The following is an 18,984-nucleotide window of genomic DNA, read 5'->3' as shown; positions in this document are numbered from 1 at the left end:
CCCACCTTCCCCTTCTTCCATTGTATATGTATAATATTATATACAAATATTTTGAATAATATATTTACTTACTTATTTAACATAAAAAAATAATTATTCACTCATTTTAAGGAGAAAATATTTCCTCATACTAAATACAGGATATAGAATATTTTTGGAAAAATTACGCGGTTAAACAAACTTATACTACTTAATTACTCATCATAGCTATAGTTTGCTATAATTAGCACTCACGACTAACATTATACATTATTATGTGGGCTGACTTCGAGTTTGTATAATTAACTACATGTGTATATGTATAATTTATCATAATATACAAATATTATGTATAATATACAATTATCTAATCAATATACATATACAATTTGCCTCTCTCTCACTCTCTCGCTCGCCTCTCTCCTTCCTCTCCCAATCTCGTTCGTCTCTCTCCTCTCTCTCTCAAAATCTCGTTTGCTTTTTATACAATGCTTATGTATAATATACAATTATATAACCAATATACATATACAATTCATCTCTCGATCTCCCACTCTCTGACTTCTCTCTCTCTCCTCTCTCTACCAATCTCGCTTGCCATATATACAAATACATATGTATAATGTACAATTATCTAACCAATAAACATACACAATTCACCTCTCTCCCACTTTTTGCTCTCTCTCGCCTCTCTCCTCTCTCTCACAGTCTCTCTTGTCTCTCTCCTCTCTATAACATGTAGCTACGTATTGTAATTATCAAACTATAGTTATGAAGAGTAATTAAACTATTTTTTTGTGGCTATATATGAAAACTCTATTTTTTAAGATATTAGTAACTTCACACTCATTAAGGACTACAAAGACATGATTGTATTAAATTATTATTTATATTTTAAATAAATGTATTGAAAAGAAGGAAGAACATTAAGGACCGGAGTGTATGTGCAGTGTGGAAATACCATTTTCAAAGCTTAAACAAATAAACAAAAAAAGGGAAAAAGAAGAGATTGAAAGAGTCAAAAGTAATCAAGGGTTGTGGTGGAGTGGTAAGTATTATTTTATCCTTAATCAAGAGGTCTTCAGTTTGAGTCCCCTTATGTACGAGGTCATCTTTGTTAGAGAGCGTTTTACCTCCCACTGTGGGTCTTCCCATTGTAAATTTAAATTTAATTGGAATATCAAACCAGTGAAATTTAATCAGTCTTCAATATGGTATCGAACACCGAATAAGAAATTAAAAAGGAAGAGTCCAAGCACGATAAATTGTATGTTCATTTCTTCCAAAAGTTTGAATTATTATAGAAAGATTATACATTTTTATTCATTTAGTTGTATCTTTAATATGTTTTTTTTTTAATAAACCAATTAAATTACTGAATATTATGATAATTTCAGCTCAAACTAATAATAAAAAATAATATATGTTTTATTTACATAGTTATATTTTTAAATATGTCCTTAAAATTAACTTCCAAAATACATATGAACCAAGACATATTTGTTTGAATCGTTAATCCAACATACATAATAGATTAGAATACGCTTTTTTTCGCTTGATTATCTTAGAAAGGAACGGTAGTCGTTTAGTGCGACAGCACTCTGACTTCATGGACCTACTTTTTAGGACTATTTAAGCATATAGTATTATTTAAAAGCTTGATTACATCAGAACTTTATTGAAAATTGATCATATCAATAAATGTAATTCAACCCAAATAAAATAAGAGGTTGAAAAGGATAAGGAAATTTTTTTTATCAGAATATGACTGACTAGATTTTATCTTATGGTTTTTTTAATCGATTTTGAAAACGTACGTTATATGTTTTTTTTATTATTGTATAAAATTTGTATCGAGAGGTAAAAAAGTTATGGTATTTTTCAAATAAAAACAACTCAAACACAATTAAATTAACTAAAATACATTCTCAGAAAGCAAATAAAAAAAGATGAAGACACTCAACCAATATCAAACATAATTCTTCTTGTCTTTATATTACAAATCTTGAAGTAAAAAATAATTATAAAGTTCCTTTCATTATTTTCTCCTATAAATTGAAGTGTTAATTATATAAATATTCTAAGCGTTACGAATATATATATATATATCATTCACCATTTAATCACTTTTGGCATGAAGTGCATCAGAAGTATAGGTTTTGCTTCATAAAGGTGGTCTTGAACTTAAATTGACTAGATCTTTTTTTTACCTATTCGATATACCTTTTACGTGTATATCTTATCAATAATATATGTCTATCATACATGATTCAATTTAGAAATTTGTTGAAAAAAATTCGTCATCAAATTGATATTTGGCTTTCAGACATTAACTACCCCTCTGTGTGAGGTTGGATAATAACAAAATAGTCATCCTCTCATTTGATAATTCTACTCATGACTCAATCAAAGACAAATGTTATCAAAAGGTTTGCAATTTCAAATTAGTTGATGACTGAATTTTAAATATTGATTAATTAATTATATAAATAATATCTCATCAATTATATATGTCAATCGAACATGATATAATTTAGGGAATTTTACTAAAATCTTCGTCATCAAAATATAATCTAAAATCTTCGTCATCAAATTAATATTTAGCTTTAGAACATTAACTATCCCTCTGTGTAAGGTAAATAGTCATCCTCCCATTTGATAATTCTATTCAATCTAGATAGATGACTTAATCAAAGACAAATATTATTAAAAGATTTGCGATTTCAAATTAGTGGATGAATGAATTTCAAATACCGATTAATTAATTATATAATATCCTATCAATAACATATGTCAATCATACATGATACAATTCATGGATTCTTACTAAAATCTTCGTCACAAAATTAATTTTTAGCTTTAGAACATTAACCACCCTTCTGTGTGAGGTCAGACAATAATAAAATAGTCATCCCCCCTTTTGATATTTCTACTCAATAGCGATGACACAATCAAAGACAAATGTATGTTATCAAAAAGGTTTGCGATTTCAAATTAATTGATGACTAAATTTCAAATACTGATTAATTAATTATATATATAATATCTTATCAGTAATATATATCATTACACATTATCATACGATTTAGAAATCTTACTAAAATTTTCGTCATTAAATTGATATTTTGCGATAGAACATTAATTACCCCTACGTGTGAGGTTGGACAATAACAAAATAGTCATCCTCCTTTTTTATAATTCTACTCAATATACATGACACAATCAAATACAAATATATGTTATCAAAAGATTTACATTTTCAAAAATTATATATATATATATATATATNGCGGCGGGGTGGATGTCGGGCGTGCATTGACGGAGCTATTCACGTACGGCGCATGAGTGGTATTGGGCATGTGTGGTTAGGTTGGATCCCTGCTTCGAGCAGCGACGTCCTAACTCGCATGCCAATTCGGTGACGGATGAAGCGCAATCTAGGCTGGTCGGACGTCGGATTCCTGTGCTGCATACCTACTGCCTAGGCATTGTGCACGTGCAAACGGTCGCCTTTCGCCCCTCGCATCCCATGCGCGGGGTGAACCCAAAAGACGCTCTCGCGTCCCACGCCTTCCCTCGCTTCGTCGTGCGATGGCGTGGTCCGTGAGCGGCGCCTCGAATTCTCGGATACGGTATATATATATATATATATATATCTTATCAATAATATATATCATTACACATTATCATACGATTTAAAAATTTTACTAAAATTTTCGTCATTAAATTAATATTTAGCCGCAGAACATTAATTACCCCTACGTGTGAAGTTGGACAATAACAAATTAGTCATCCTCCCCATTGATAATTGCCTACTCAATCTATCTAGTATCTATCTCCGTCTCTTTCTCTTGTATTTATATTTTAATTTTTTTTGTCTAATTTTTAATTATTATTTTTCATTCAATATTTGATATTAATTATTTAATTTAAACTAATTTAAATTCATACCGTCCAAGCAATAGCGGAGCCACATTGAAGCAATACCCCTTGATCAAATATTTGACCTATTATATATATATACATATATGTTCGAATAAAACTATTAAGTGATATTTTCTATATTAAATCAAATGAATGCCATAGATATTACCATCTTAATATCTTAGTAGAGAAAATAGATTAATAAGTTTCAATTATAAATAGTTTAAAAAAGATTGGAGGTAAACTAGCTTATTCTCAACCGTTTTGATTATTTTAATATTTAGACGAGAAAGTCCTTTTATTTCTCATAAATACAAAAAGTAGTGTAGGATGTATAAATTCAAGTCTCGATCCGAAATTAAGGACAAAGTCAAGTAGAAGTAAAAAGGTTTCATCCAAATCCTAAGGACATTTATGTATATCATATCATATATTATTATAAGCAGGAAGCTAAAAACTTAAAAGTTGAATTACTATTTTGCCCCTCTAATAAATTAAAACTTTTATAATTTTCATATATATAAACTTCTTATTCTCATTCCATAATCTTGACCTTTCAAATTTCTAACAAAAATGTAAATAAAAATAAAAATGAGTAATTATTCCTTATAGACAAGAAATTAAAGTAGACCCATGTATCTTTAAAATTAAATTTCATCTCTATCTTTTTTATATTTTAACAATAATTCATGTGACTTTTCATGTTTCCATAATTTTGTTCTATAAATTTAACTTTTTCAAAAAAAAACTTTTATTTACCACTACCTACAATTCTTGTGTGTAGGAACTCTAAACATGTGAAATAATGACACAATTTGAGGTGAAAGTTATGAGATTCCCTTCTGCGGTCACGAGAATAGACAAGAATTGAATTACTGAAGCATCGGAGCTTGATGTGTTAGTTCTATACTTATTTGTAGTAAGAATTATAATAAGACTTTTTTGTCTCTCTTCATATAGTTGAATTCTTGTTTTATTAGCAAGTTGCTCTAAATTTATATTTGTATTTTGTATGCTCAAATGTTCAGTTTCACTATAGAGACAAAAATAAAATGAAATGTCCAATTATCTTGCTCATCTGTACCTTTTCTTTTTCTTTTTTTTTGTTTCGTACTTATAATTTTACATATACATTAATTTTCATCTTTAAGAACGAATGTGATAAAATAGGATGTTTACTCTTTTCTTTTCTTTTTATGAAAAAAAAAGGTGAAACATTATAATATTAGATTAATGGTGGATAAGTTATGTATGAAGAGAAAATTAAATTTTATATAAAAATAGTAGTTATTCATAAATATTCTGATTTTCAAAATATAAATAATAAGACTTTCTACATCATAGTTTTAAATATTTATAGTTAACTAATTAGTTTAAAGTGTTTGTCGATAAAAATTTAATACATACTTTAAACACATTCATTATAATTATCGGGAGATTCAAAAGGCAAAGTAAATAAATTGAAAGGTTTTGTTTTCCTTTCACTCAAAGTTAATCTTACACTATTTCTTCTAACATTATTCTNAACTAGTATTATTATAAGTGGAAAGCTCCAAAGTAGAAAGTTGAATTACCATTTTGTCCTTTTAGTAAATTAAAATTTAATTAATTATTTAATTAAATACAAATATTTTAATTAAATTATGGTAGAATTTAAGTCATTAAGCCTTTTAATAATGTAAATTATTATTTTCTTGATAAATGAGCACATTGATATTGCTTTTAATCATAATTCTCATAATGAAATAATTTGAAAAATTAGAATTGATAAAACAATGTATATATCATTATCATCATATCATATCATCATATATTATTATAAGTGAGAAGCTTCAAAGTGTAAAGTTGAATTACCATTTTACTCCTAAACTAAATTAAAATATTATGAATTATTCAATTAATTATATATCAATAGTAGATGAATATCTTGTATTAAATTAGTCAAATAAATTAAATATAGTAATACTGGTAAATAATATTAGGTGACTGATAAATTTCTTCGTGAATGATGATTACAAAAAAATCAATAGTTTATTAATAAATACAAAATAAGTTTGTATCTTTTAAAAAAAAGGCATCATTTAACATTAGTTTACAATACATCAGCTGTATTTCTAGGAGTTTAAGTACTTAAATGACATTTATGTGAAGTTTTAATAACACAAAAAATAAGTATACCTTAAAATAATCGTTTTAACAACTTATATGACATGGGAAATATATGAATCAAAATTTTCTTCTAAAATAAAATATTATTTTAATTATGAAAAATTATGTATATGATATTTTTTCGTCAGTTGTCAAAAGTGGGAAGAACTCAATTAAAAGTTAAATTATTATTTTATTCCTTTTTTAAAAAAAATATTTTACCCTTTTCATAATAATAATAATAATAATAATAATAATAATAATAATAAATTCTACATTAATGCTAACAATTATAATTAAAAGCCTATAGACTCTTCTTTGCGCCAATGCTTCAATTGCCTTCCATTATAATTGATAAAAACCAAGGATACACTCACAATTAAGTATGGATGTGATAAGTTTTTTTTGGGTTAAATTATCTTTAATAATTTCATTCTCTTCAACTTCTTAACTTAAATAATTTCATTCTTTTAAACTTCTTAGCTTTAATAATTTGATTCTCTTCAACTTCAACTTACCTAAAATCCCTTATTTAAAGTCACATTAAAGAACACCAAATTTGTAAATCTCATTTGAACATTTTACTCCAATGTATGCCAGATTTTCTCCGATTAAGAACTATCTTCTCATTTTTCTTTTATCATTTTTGTTTCTTTATTTTTATTTTTTTTAGTAACTTTATAGTAGATCTTCTAGGTACAGAAGAAAAAAGTATCATTATATTGGGGATGGTACCATTAGTGTTGCATTTGGATCACAGACGTCATCATATGTGATAAATTGATAGACAGAAAATGAATGTTTGGAAGGATTATATAAATTTTTATCACTATGTATGGATTAGAATAGAATAAACATGTATACTCTCTTACACATCGATAGTTTTTATATTTTTTTAGTTTTTATTTTAATTGATGTAGATGAAGGATACATATCTCCGGAAGATGTTTGAAAATGTTCCAAGAATTCAAATTTTGATATTATTTCATGTAAATTGATTTTTTTTAAGTGATTTTTATTTTTATTCTTAAAATTTTCTTTTTTTATTTTCAAATTGGATATGTGATCTACGTGTAAAGTGTGTAATGAGAGATAACTGAGGATATGTTATATCGACATATTCATATTATTACATATAATATTATCTGAATTATTGCAAATTTAACATTCAAATGTTATGAATTTTATTTAATGAATATGATGTAAATGATAAAGTAAATGTTATTATTTGAACATTTCTATATAATAATCCAATAATATTGAATAAACGTGCAACGCACGTTCCCAAGGACTAGTAGAATAAATATTAGACACTTCTAATTTCATCATTTTCCACATCTCTCATTTTGATTGACTATATGAATTTTTACCTAACTGCGTATCTTATTTCCCTTTCGTCTGCCGCGATTTTTAAAAATGAAAAAGGAACAATTGTCGGCTAGCAGCATCCTCCACCAGCCAACGGCACAAAAAGACTTCAATTACTTTTTAATGTCTCCTATATATAATCCAAATACCAAATAAGTCATCATTTTTTGCTAAATATATCAACTCTTTGACGACTTCTCTTTTGCTGTATCTCTTTAAAAACTATATATATATCACACTTTTGGTTTTTGTGTTTAATGTTGAACAAATCATGACAAAGACCATTATGCAATTGCCATCTATTTCTCACCTAAACTCATGTGTTACCTAAGTTCTTTAATTACAAAAGTGATCTGGAATAAGTCTGGCATTATGTTAACATATATATTTGTAGGCTATAAACAATCATTAATATGGTTATTATTCCATCTGTTCAGTTTTACGTGTCTATTTCAATTTTACAATGTTCCTTAAAAATATTTCATTCGTTTTATTTTATATGAGTTTATTTAACTTGACGTGAAGTTAAACAAAGAAAGACTTTCAAAATTTGTGGTTTAAAATAAGTTAGATTTATTTATGTGACTGTAAATTATTTCAATAATCGTAAAATGAATATATTTTAAAGTTAAATTGTTATTTAGTATATAAATGTGTTATTCTTTTTTAATCGACTAAAAAAGAAAGTAAATCGTATAAGCTAAAACAGAGGAAATAATTACTATGAGTGTTTTACCATAATACTCATATTAGTTGATGTATCGTCTTAGATCTTGAGAAATGATCTGGGGAATAAGAATGATGTTGAGCAATAAAATATAAAAAAAAGAATTATTTTTTTCTTGATAAGTTAAAAAAATACAAGTAAAAGTGAAAAATCTATTTTTAAAAAATAGCGAAAAAGTAAGAATGAATAAAGACTAATACCTACAAAGACAAAAATGCTAGCTAATTTTTCCCATTTATCCCAACTTCAGTGAAAAAATTATCCTGATATAAATAAAAGATGATAAATATCTCGTAAAATTAATCCGAACACCATAATTTAAAACAAAAAGTAAATGGAGGGAGTAATAACTATAGTAGTAACAAACTAAACTGAAATTTTTCTTAAAAAATACTGTTTTGGTAATTACCAAATACTGAAAATGACTTTAAAAAATATTTGAATGATACCAAAACACATGCATAATATTATTATAATATATAGTTTCAAAATTCATCCATCATCATAATTCAATATTTATCCCACTCTCTCCAAATCCAAAATTTTTAAGCATCTACAACTACAATAATGACTACTTACTAGCCTCAACTACTCCAACCTTAATATATTTTCTCCTTCTTTTTAATATTAAGACATAAATATATAAAATCCCATTTGACTTCACTTTTGGGATTTTTTTGCAGCTAAGAAGAGAAAAAAACAAAGGTAAATTTATCTCTCTTTTTTTTCTCCGAGTTTATCTGAATTCAGTACTTCATTTCGAGTTTATCTGAATTCAGTACTTGGATAGTTGTTAAATTACCATTGGGGGATGAATTAAGAAGTATTTTTTTTTAAATATATATATGTCACACAATTATATGGTACTCTTATATATATGTTCAATACATGAATGTATCTGGGTTAAATTGAAAGTGGCTAATTAAATAATTTGTTTATATAGGGGATTGGTTGAAGATGGAAGGAGTAAGATATTGTGGATATGTTTTTACAATAACAGCAATTTATTGTTGTTTTGTGATTAAGTTTACAGTTGCTCAAATTACTGATCCTGCTGAAGGTATATACCTAGTCAATTTTGATTAATTTATATATGTTTGGGGATGTATAAACTGTTTTAATTTTGTAAAATTAAGTATCTAAGTAGCTAGATAGGTACATTTTTTTTACAATTTAAAACTTGGAAAAAATTGTATATGTGTCATTTTATTCATCCAAGGAAAAACTTGAGGAAATGAAAATGGAGAGGATCTGAATCTTAATTTTTGATATGTTGTCAATATTTCATTGTGAAATTTGGAAAAAAGAAAAGTTGGTTTTTTGTTTTCAAAGTGAAAAAAATGATATTTGAAAATTTGGTGGAGTTGTGTTTGGTCATGAATACAAACTAGAGTTGTTTTTGACTTTTTTGTGATTAAATTTGGAGTGAACACCTTTTTGTTGTTTTTCAAATTCTTGAAAATTCGAAATTTTATGGCTAAACATGTTTTCGGGAGTTCAGGATGAAAATTTATGGCCAAAATTGTTAAACACCAACAATTTTAGCTCTCCAGAGTCTGGAGTGAGTTTAGTTCCTTCTCTCTAATTCTTGTATTTCACAATTCGTTAATATTACTCCTTCGGTTCCATTTAATAGTATGAAGTAATTTAATTAAGCATAAAATTTAAGGAAAAAAATGAAATCTTTTGAAACTTATAGTCTTGAAGATTTCGTAACATTCGTGTGTCTATAAATTTTTTGAAAGTTGTGGTCTTAAACATGCATAGTGACTTATAAAAGTTTGTTATTCTAGTTAAATTGTATTCAAATTTAGAAATATGTCATTCTTTTTGCAGTGTCAGCTTTGGTATCTATAAAGAATGGTCTGGTTGATAATATGAACTACCTAGAAGATTGGGAGAAGGGTGATCCATGTACATCTAACTGGACAGGAATTCATTGTTTCAACAAAGTTGGAGCCAATGGCTACTTGCATGTCAAGGAACTGTATGTTATTATATTCTTCTCTCTTACTAGTTGTTATGTTTTCTTCTTCTTTATACCACTTGAGCCGTCTTTCGGAAACAACCTCTCTATCTTCACGAGGTAGTGGTAAGACTTGCATACACTCTACCCTCTCCAAGCCGGGGATTTCACTAAGTATGTTGTTGTTGTTGTTGTTGTAATTAGGTAGATTCAAAGCCCATTTACTCTAGCAAAGCTTGGGTTGGTGTTTGAAAAACCCGAACCAACCTTGACTCTGTACGTACACCTCTACTTTAGGCCATAAAAATACCCTTGATGTTTAGAGAATCTTATTATCTTTAATCGAGTTCCATTGTGGTGGATTTCACATGTAAGAATATATCAGGAAAAAGGTCTAAATATACCCCTTTGCTTTTGGTTGTGATTAAGAAATTATCTTTCATTATGTTTCAAGTTGGAGTTCCTCTAGCATTAACAGCAAAAAAAGAGACTTGGTTCTTTCGGTACCTTCATAATACTCCTGCAATCGAGTTAGCAGCATAACTAGTATCTCCAAGGGACCTGGTTCTTTCGTAGTTGTTTGTTGATCATCAAAACCAAGTTGACTCGTAAATTAGAGCACTTAGTTGTAAACTCTAGCAAAAGATGTGTCTTTACTACTATGACTATCTTGTATTCTTGTGTGAGGGCGATGCATGACGCATTAAGCATATTATATTCCCCCTTTGTGCAGCCGTATGATGGCTATGAATCTTTCTGGAAGTTTAACATCTGAGCTTGGACAACTATCTCAACTTCATTTTCTGTGAGTTGTTACACATACATTGTACAGATATTTTGATATTAATATAGTAGAGTTTTACTGATTTTTCTATCTATTTAACTTATTATTATCTTTATAATTATCTTTCTGAAAGGAATTTCATGTGGAATGATTTGACTGGGAGTATACCGGAAGAAATTGGAAACATCAAGTCTCTGAAACTTTTGTAAGTTGAACGAAATTTGATCCTTTTTTTTTTTGGCCCCATCTTCTTGATTTTGTAGTCACGCTACATGTTTCCCCGAATGCTTGAACCCTGAAACATCTCATCTAGGAGATCTTGATAATCATTTGGCTATGACGGTGATATACTTTATGTTGGATAGAACAGGTGGATTTATGATTTTAAGTTTGAAAGTTCCAATCTTTACATTCTTGCCACTGTGTCGAAAATATTGAGTTCAGTTGAATCTGTTAATTACATGCTTCATCTGCTACTGAATAGCATAGAGGAACATTTTTTTTTCTTGAATTTCTCCTGAAAATTGTGCTTAATGTAAGATTGTTTCAAGAAGTAAAGCCTAATGCTTGGAAAGATCATGACTAGGTTTATTGGATTAATCCCTTCGGAATTATGTTCACGCAGGCTCTTGACTGGAAACAAACTTTCAGGATCTTTATCTGATAAACTTGGGTATCTTCCAAACCTGAGAATATTCCAGATAGACGAGAACCAGATTTCCGGAAGAATTCCTAAATCCTTTTCCAATTTAAACAGTGTCCAACATATGTAAGTGCAACTCATTTGATTGTTTTAAACAATGGAACAAGTCTAAGGTTCTACCTTTGTAATCTTATGTGATATATCATGTGTCTACAGCCACTTCAACAACAACACACTGATTGGACAAATCCCGCCCGAGCTTTCCAATTTGTCCACTCTGCTTCACATGTAAGTTTCTTAGTTTCTCTTCTTCAATAGACATGCATAATCCCAGTAGAGGGTTGTGTGAAGCACATTTTTGTAACTTCTAAAATGACCTTTATCTCTGCTGATGCCTGTAAACTAACAAAGTAATGTTTTTGTGATGATACTTATTTTTGTCAACAGGCTTATGGACAACAACAATCTTTCAGGATACCTTCCTCCTGAGTTTTCAATACTACCGCGTCTTCGTATTATGTATGTCCCTACTCACATACACATATATGATATGCATATATTGAACCTCATATGCAACTTTCGTTAGCTGATATTTTGCTCAAGAGTATAACTATACTGTTACAAAAAACAATTGTTATTCAGAGGCAACTTTAAACTGAACTTTCTGAATTAACTAGTTATAAATTTGAAGGAATGCTGATTTCTTACTACCTATGAGTGAGACTGTCTATGTTTGTCTTAGTTGAAGTGGCGTTATTGGCCAAATGATCGAACAACTGAAGCTGAGAACATTTCGTGACAGATCTATCCTCAGACCCTCTAATTATCATCATCAGATCTTTCTGTTGATTATAATATCATTGATGATCTTTGCTTGTAGTATCCAATGATAAAAAATTGATTTTACACAAGACAAATATAGTAATCCTTGTCATACAATAACTTTTATGCCATTTGCAGTTCCACTGAGAAGTCCTTGGGTTGAAATTGATGATGAGAGTTCTGAATTTTCTTATGCAGACAACTTGATAACAATAATTTCAGCCGTTCCGAGATTCCAGCTTCTTATGGGAACATGTCCTCATTAGTGAAACTGTAAGTGCTCTTTGAAATGTTCCTCACTTTTGTTCTTCTCTTATTCTCTATGACTCGGCATTATAAGTTTTACGTTTGAAGGACAACAATAGTAAATAATATGTACAAACATAAGCATATATTCATTGTGCACAATGTATATGAACGAGAGAATGTTCAGTACATCTTATTATGACGGGTCGGGTAGATAGAATAAGATGTAATTGTTGAATACTACTGTCACCTTATCAAATGGAGATTCAATGCTTCTGATAATATTGCAGAAGTCTCAGAAATTGCACATTGCAAGGATCCATTCCTGATCTTAGCAGAGTACCGAGTCTACACTATCTGTAAGTTCAAGTTTTGAAATTGCTTCTTCTGTTCCCTTTGAATGTGACCTTTATACTTCATGCTACATGATTATAAGACCTTCTAAAATGTTAACACTTCTTGCTTACTGTTTGTACAGTGATCTCAGCTGGAATCAACTCTCTGGATCTCTACCAGATAAGCTTTCCAACAACATGACAGCTATGTATGCTTTCTTTTTCATGCTACAGAATTCTTCATATATTTAGCGTCTTAGTTCAGCCATATTGTGTTAGTTCATTATCTCATATTGTGAAGAGTTTTACATCAGCCCTTTAAGAAACATTACTAAAGAGCTAGCCTTTGGGGTTGAGTTAGGCCCTACATCCATAACTACAGATTGCACATTTCTCTGTGTTTTTTCTGTGTTTTTCCCTAATCTAATGTGTTGTGGTACATTCTCATGCAGCATTCTGTCACACAATCGTCTTGATGGATCTATTCCGAAGAGTTTTTCATCTCTTCCTTTGTTGCAGAAACTGTGAGGATCTTCACTGTGTCTTGTAATACTTTCTCTTTAGTACTGTTTCTTTAACATTTCAAAGCTCAATTTTGTGTATAACAAATTGATCCGACGGACTTGTCACAGGACAATGGATAACAACCTTCTGAATGGTTCCTTTTCTACTGACATTTGGCAAAACAAGTTAACTTCAACGTCGTCGCTGTTGATGTAAGACCTGAAGCTAAATTGTAACATCAAATATCTGATATGAGATGTACTAATATTTACACAGAAGTCTGGATTTATATAGAGGAGTCTTACTAACCCTTCTATCTTCTTTGCAAACCTAGTGATCTTCGGAATAATTCACTTTCGGACATTTCGGGTACTCTTGAACCTCCTCTGAATGTCACTCTAAGGTAAGGTTTTTCTTTCCATCGACAAAACCTAAGATAAGCCATTAAATTACTATTTTATGATCTGGCTATCACTTCATATCCACGTTTTCAATCATACAAGACATTATGTGCTTCAGTAAGTGATTTGTACTAACTTTTGGCGGTTCCTCTGCTCCTAACATTATCAGACAATTTTCAGGTTGCAGGGCAATCCTGTCTGCAGAAATGACAATGTAAGAAACATCGTCAAGTTCTGTGGCTCTGAAGCCGGAGCAGAACATAAGACGAACAACTCAGTGATTGTAACTGGTGCTTGTCCTATTGCTGCATGCCCAAAGGATAACTATTATGAATATGTTCCAAACTCACCTGTTCTTTGCACTTGTGCCTCACCTCTCATAGTTGGCTGGCGGCTGAAAAGTCCTAGTTTTTCTTACTTTGATCCATATGTGCGTCAATTTGAGCAGTATATGACTAGAGATCTTCATTTGGACCTTTACCAAATGTTGATTGAGTCAAATTATTGGGAAGAAGGACCTCGTCTACGAATGCAATTGAAGCTTTTCCCAGTAGTTGGGGTCAGTACATTTAATAAAAGTGAGGTCATTCGTATCAGCGACATTTTGCAATATTGGGAAATCTCTGTAGTTGACCTTTTTGGACCTTATGAGCTCCTTAGTTTCACTCTGGAGGGACCTTATTCCTACTGTAAGTTCTCAGCCTTTATGGTTGATCTTTGTTATCATGATTAATATCTTCTTTCCTCAGAATTTTGGTTTTCATATGATCCGTGTTTTTCTGCAGTAAATCCTGATATTCAAGCTAAACATAAAAACAAAGGTGCTATCATAGCTATCGTTGTATCAGGTGTTTTTGCTGCATTTGTTTCAGCAATTTTAACTGTGTTAATCAAAAAACGGCATACCAAATACCGAAGCATCCTATCAAGGAAACGGCTGTGTAAGTTCTCTCATTTTGGCTATAAGCTACCTTACTTCATAAGAATATGTTTCTTTCAATTCTTTTGGCAAAATTGACGAGCATAAAATGTTTAATTTCACAATGCCAGCCGCAAAGCTCTCTATAAAATTGGACGGCCTTCGAAGCTTCACATTTAGAGAAATGACCTTGGCCACTAACAACTTTAATCACTCAAATCAAGTTGGTGAAGGAGGATATGGGGCTGTCTTTAAGGGAATTTTAGCTGACAAAACAGTTGTTGCTATCAAACGAGCAAAAGAAGGATCAGTACAAGGGCAGAAGGAATTTTTGACTGAGATATCTTTGTTATCTAGGGTACATCACCGGAATCTAGTTTCATTGCTAGGGTACTGTGATGAAGAAGGAGAACAGGTATGATAAACCTCAAAACTTCAAAATCTCAAATCTTTTTGAATCTACTCATTAACATACAATTCATCATGTTGATGCTTTCCCCGGACCCCGGTCATATGTGTAGTTCAGGCTCACATTGTATGCTATAGCTTCGTTTTTGCTCCGTGGCAATCTTTTGTCACTCGTTCTGACATCTCTTTAGTATATCATCCATGTGAAGCAATTAGCATGTTCCTGTTTATGTATTTGCAGATGCTGGTTTATGAATTCATGTGCAATGGAACTTTGCGAAACTGGCTTTCTGGTAAGGAAACAGTTCCCTGGTTCATTCTGATCCATCATCTTCATCTGCTTTATTTTTGGTTAGGGAGGCTATAGAGCCAGGAGAGGAATTTGATATTTATCATTCTTCTAATAATTATATTGTGTAAGCTAACTTGCTTGCGCTTTGACTAATCTATTAAATACGTGCTACCTCCCACTAGCACAAATATCAGATAACTCCACCCTCCAAGGTATAGAAGATGGCTCACCAACTTTGATTATCGAGTTTGTTACTCCAAGTTACCGCCACTAGGCCACTGTTCTATGTTCCTTAAACAAATAGTAGCAGTATATTTGGACTGGTACAGTAGACTGGTAATATATGCTCTTAAACATTGTTTTTTTTTAAGTCTATAGATGGAGATCAGATGTCAAGAAGCAAACTTTGATCTAATAACTGTATGTCTATATGGGTATCACCTAATCTAGATTATTTTCTTGTAGTTGATGCTCCGTTACTATCTGTTGTTTTCGTTACTATGTGTTGTTTCTTGTACTTCTTTTTCTGGACTGCTTTGGACTTTTTTTTCCTTGAGTCAATGATCTATCAGAAAGACCTCTTTATCTCTAAGGTAGGGGTAAGGTCTAAGTATACTCTAGCCTCCCCAGACCCTGGTTTGTGGGACTACAAGTATGTTACTGTTGTTGTAACACTTGATATCATTTTTTGACAGCTAATTGTAAAGGAGCCTTGTCGTTTGCTACAAGATTGGAGATTGTACTAGGTGCAGCAAAGGGCATTCTTTACCTCCATACAGAAGCTCATCCACCAATATTCCATAGGGATATCAAAGCCAGCAATATTCTTCTTGACTCAAAAATGACAGCTAAAGTTGCTGATTTTGGATTGTCTAGGCTTGCACCTGTGCAGGATGATGAAGGTGTACTACCTAATCATGTTTCAACTATTGTGAAGGGAACACCTGTAAGTCCTTCACTACATCATTATGTTCTATTTGACCTCACTCGTATCATTTAAATTTGATGTATTGAGACTCTACTTGTATATGCAGGGTTATCTAGATCCCGAATACTTCTTGACCCGTAAATTGACAGATAAAAGTGATGTTTATAGCCTTGGAGTTGTGTTTCTAGAAATCTTAACCGGGATGCGTCCTATCTCACATGGAAAAAATATTGTCCGTGAGGTATTTCTCTCATTGTTAACTTCCCGATTTCCATGTCTTATCGCGTGCATATGTTTGATAGATGATTTATCCGTGCATACGAAGTGAAATACTCCTGACTGATACAAGGGTAACGATAGAGGCAGATTCATGAATTAAACTTGTAATGCTCTTAGTTACATGTCGCACTTAGAATTAATCTTTTGTTGATATATTTTATTGATTTTACATATGTATGTTATAGAACCCAACATCTTTTATGGTGCGTCCTCTGGCCAGAGAAGGGCAATGTGAACATAATTTTTTACGCGATCTTTCCTTGCATTTCTGCTATGAAGCTTCACACCTCGAATCTAGCTCCACCGTGTTTAATAGTCCCTTGTACCATCAATGACAGGTAAATTTGGCTCATGGCTCTGAGAAGATGTTCTCAGTTATGGACAGTACAATGGGATCTTATCCTTCTGAATGTGTGGAAAAGTTTGTAGCTTTGGCCCTTAAGTGTTGCGAAGACAAACCGGAAGACAGACCTTCAATGTTAGATGTGGTCAGGGAGCTGGAAACTATTCAGTCTATTCTCAATATGATGCCAGATATTGACGCTGATTCAGTAGATTCTAAAGCAAAATTTAACGAACCAAAGACATCGTCTTCATTTTCTGATTGCACTAGCAAGGACGCGTTTTTATCGTCCTCCAATGTGTCTGGAGCTTACAGTATCAGTGGTGTCAGTCTTACCATGCCTCGCTAACAGAATAGAGACAATACTTGTTCATCTTTTGTACTAAAAAAGCATGTAGAATAGTGAGTTATACCATATAGCTTATGTTTTATATATGTATATTTCAAGGATTTGTTAACAAAAACCTCTTTATTATAGCCTTCTGAGTTCTGACACTATGTGTATGCTATCAGAATCCAAAACCCTGCTACAAAATGGACTGAGATAGGTACTTCTATTTGTCTGCAAGGACTTGCACCAACCAATTCCTTAAAACAACTGACAACAAGCAGACAATGACAGAGCTAAAGGGGCGGAAGGGGGTTCATCGCCAGAAAATCACACTGTATATATAAAAGGTCGATTTTTTTTTTAAATCTTTATAAATGATGAACCCTATTGTAATCAATCCAACATCATTACCAGAAATAGAAATATTATCTAAGCTATGGCTACCATGAGAGTAGTACAACAAAACAGGGAAAACTCGTTAGTTTTGAAGTAATGTTATCTTTAGATCACATAACATGTCATCGTAAACCACACAAAGGAACAGAAAACAAATCCGCGATTCAATATGAGCAAACTCCTGTTTTGTTAGACATGGCTGACACACTCCAAGCTCCTACAAGAAGTCAAAGACTATTTCTTGGACTAAAAAGACAGCAAAGTTCATTTTTATTTATAGATCATAGTAAGAGAATAGCGGGTAAATGGCTCTACCGGGAGGGAGGGAGGGAGGGAGCCGGTTTTGGATTGGTGTGTATTTGAAACAAATATTGATAATCACTTTGAAGCAGCATCAGCGGTATGCATACTGTCATTCTGGTCCAGCAACCTTTCTTTCTCTCCAACTAGTGTGTCTTCAACGCGAACAACCTTTCCTTCATCTGGTTTATCCGCTTTCTGTGATCCTGTGAGCTTTGCTAACATGACGAATGTCATTCCCCCAAGAATGTTATTCACGCATCTCAAAGCAATAACCGAGGTCTTAAATACCAAAGGAGGAAGACCTTTAGCTAGCACAAACTCAACACCGTTAAGTGTTTGATATCTTAAATTACTACTGATACCCATATGTATTGCCCATGTTGCTGCATTCAAAAGTGTAGGAGGTGGCTTGTTTGGTGTTTCGAAATTCGGATCCATCTTCTTCCTCAACTTGATTAAACCATTAGATAATGCAGTCCCAACAAGCCCTGCTGCAAATCCAACTGCAGCAAATTGAGTTCCTTTGTACACAAATGTACCAAGCCTACTCAATAAACCATAAGAACCAGACTGAAACATGTGGCTCGGTGGACAATTGGCGAACATCAAAGGAAGAGTTTGGATCGAAGCAGATGCTGTTGGTGCCAACAGATACATCAACACAAAATTCATAATCGAACCAACAACAAGCGTCGAAAACACAAAATCTAATTCATTAAGCCCAAAATTAGGCCTTGATGCCATATCTCCAAGAACATTAGCACTTACACCAACCAATTCCTCCATAAGAACCTTAAAAGGAAACTGTGGATCTGCAGCCACCCTTGATCTCCATCCATTAACAAAAGCACCAATTGGTCCAATCCCATCCCAAGAAGACTTTGAATCATCTGAATCTCCACCTTTACTCCAATCACCCCCACCACCCCCACCCCCAC

General features: G+C 31.6%; 2 protein-coding genes across 2 annotated transcripts in view; one reads left to right on the top strand and one right to left on the bottom strand.

The window, feature by feature from the left end:
- The first annotated feature begins 8,715 nt into the window (after positions 1–8,715).
- LOC107002389 (probable LRR receptor-like serine/threonine-protein kinase At1g06840) lies at positions 8,716–17,512 on the top strand. The gene is made up of 21 exons (XM_015200399.2): positions 8,716–8,851; positions 9,090–9,206; positions 9,983–10,133; positions 10,846–10,917; positions 11,030–11,101; positions 11,522–11,665; positions 11,756–11,827; positions 11,987–12,058; positions 12,560–12,634; positions 12,898–12,966; positions 13,086–13,151; positions 13,395–13,466; positions 13,575–13,658; positions 13,781–13,849; positions 14,028–14,536; positions 14,633–14,788; positions 14,898–15,181; positions 15,416–15,467; positions 16,162–16,412; positions 16,501–16,635; positions 17,012–17,512. The coding sequence occupies exons 2-21, from the start codon at positions 9,104–9,106 to the stop codon at positions 17,363–17,365; spliced, it is 2,862 nt and encodes a 953-aa protein (XP_015055885.1). The 5' UTR covers positions 8,716–8,851; positions 9,090–9,103; the 3' UTR covers positions 17,366–17,512.
- A 287-nt stretch (positions 17,513–17,799) lies between these two features.
- The window catches only part of LOC107002392 (protein RETICULATA-RELATED 3, chloroplastic-like), a 2,190-nt gene continuing 1,005 nt past the window's right edge, over positions 17,800–18,984 (bottom strand). Inside the window, exon 3 of the mRNA XM_015200401.2 lies at positions 17,800–18,978. Within this exon, the coding sequence (XP_015055887.1) occupies positions 18,122–18,978 (857 nt within the window). The 3' untranslated portion in view covers positions 17,800–18,121. The remainder of the gene's footprint in view (positions 18,979–18,984) is intronic.

Source organism: Solanum pennellii, chromosome 10 (assembly GCF_001406875.1).
Source record: "Solanum pennellii chromosome 10, SPENNV200".
Lineage (NCBI taxonomy): Eukaryota > Viridiplantae > Streptophyta > Magnoliopsida > Solanales > Solanaceae > Solanum > Solanum pennellii.
Note: the sequence above shows the minus strand (reverse complement) of the source record. Positions and strands in the feature narration are given on the sequence as shown.

Excerpts from the sequence above, each read along its gene's own strand:
- LOC107002389 (XM_015200399.2), top strand. The coding sequence starts at position 9,104 with ATGGAAGGAGTAAGATATTGTGGATATGTTTTTACAATAACAGCAATT. Across the intron at positions 11,666-11,755 it reads TTAAACAGTGTCCAACATAT|CCACTTCAACAACAACACAC; the intron begins GTAAGTGCAACT and ends ATGTGTCTACAG. Across the intron at positions 11,828-11,986 it reads TTGTCCACTCTGCTTCACAT|GCTTATGGACAACAACAATC; the intron begins GTAAGTTTCTTA and ends TTTTGTCAACAG.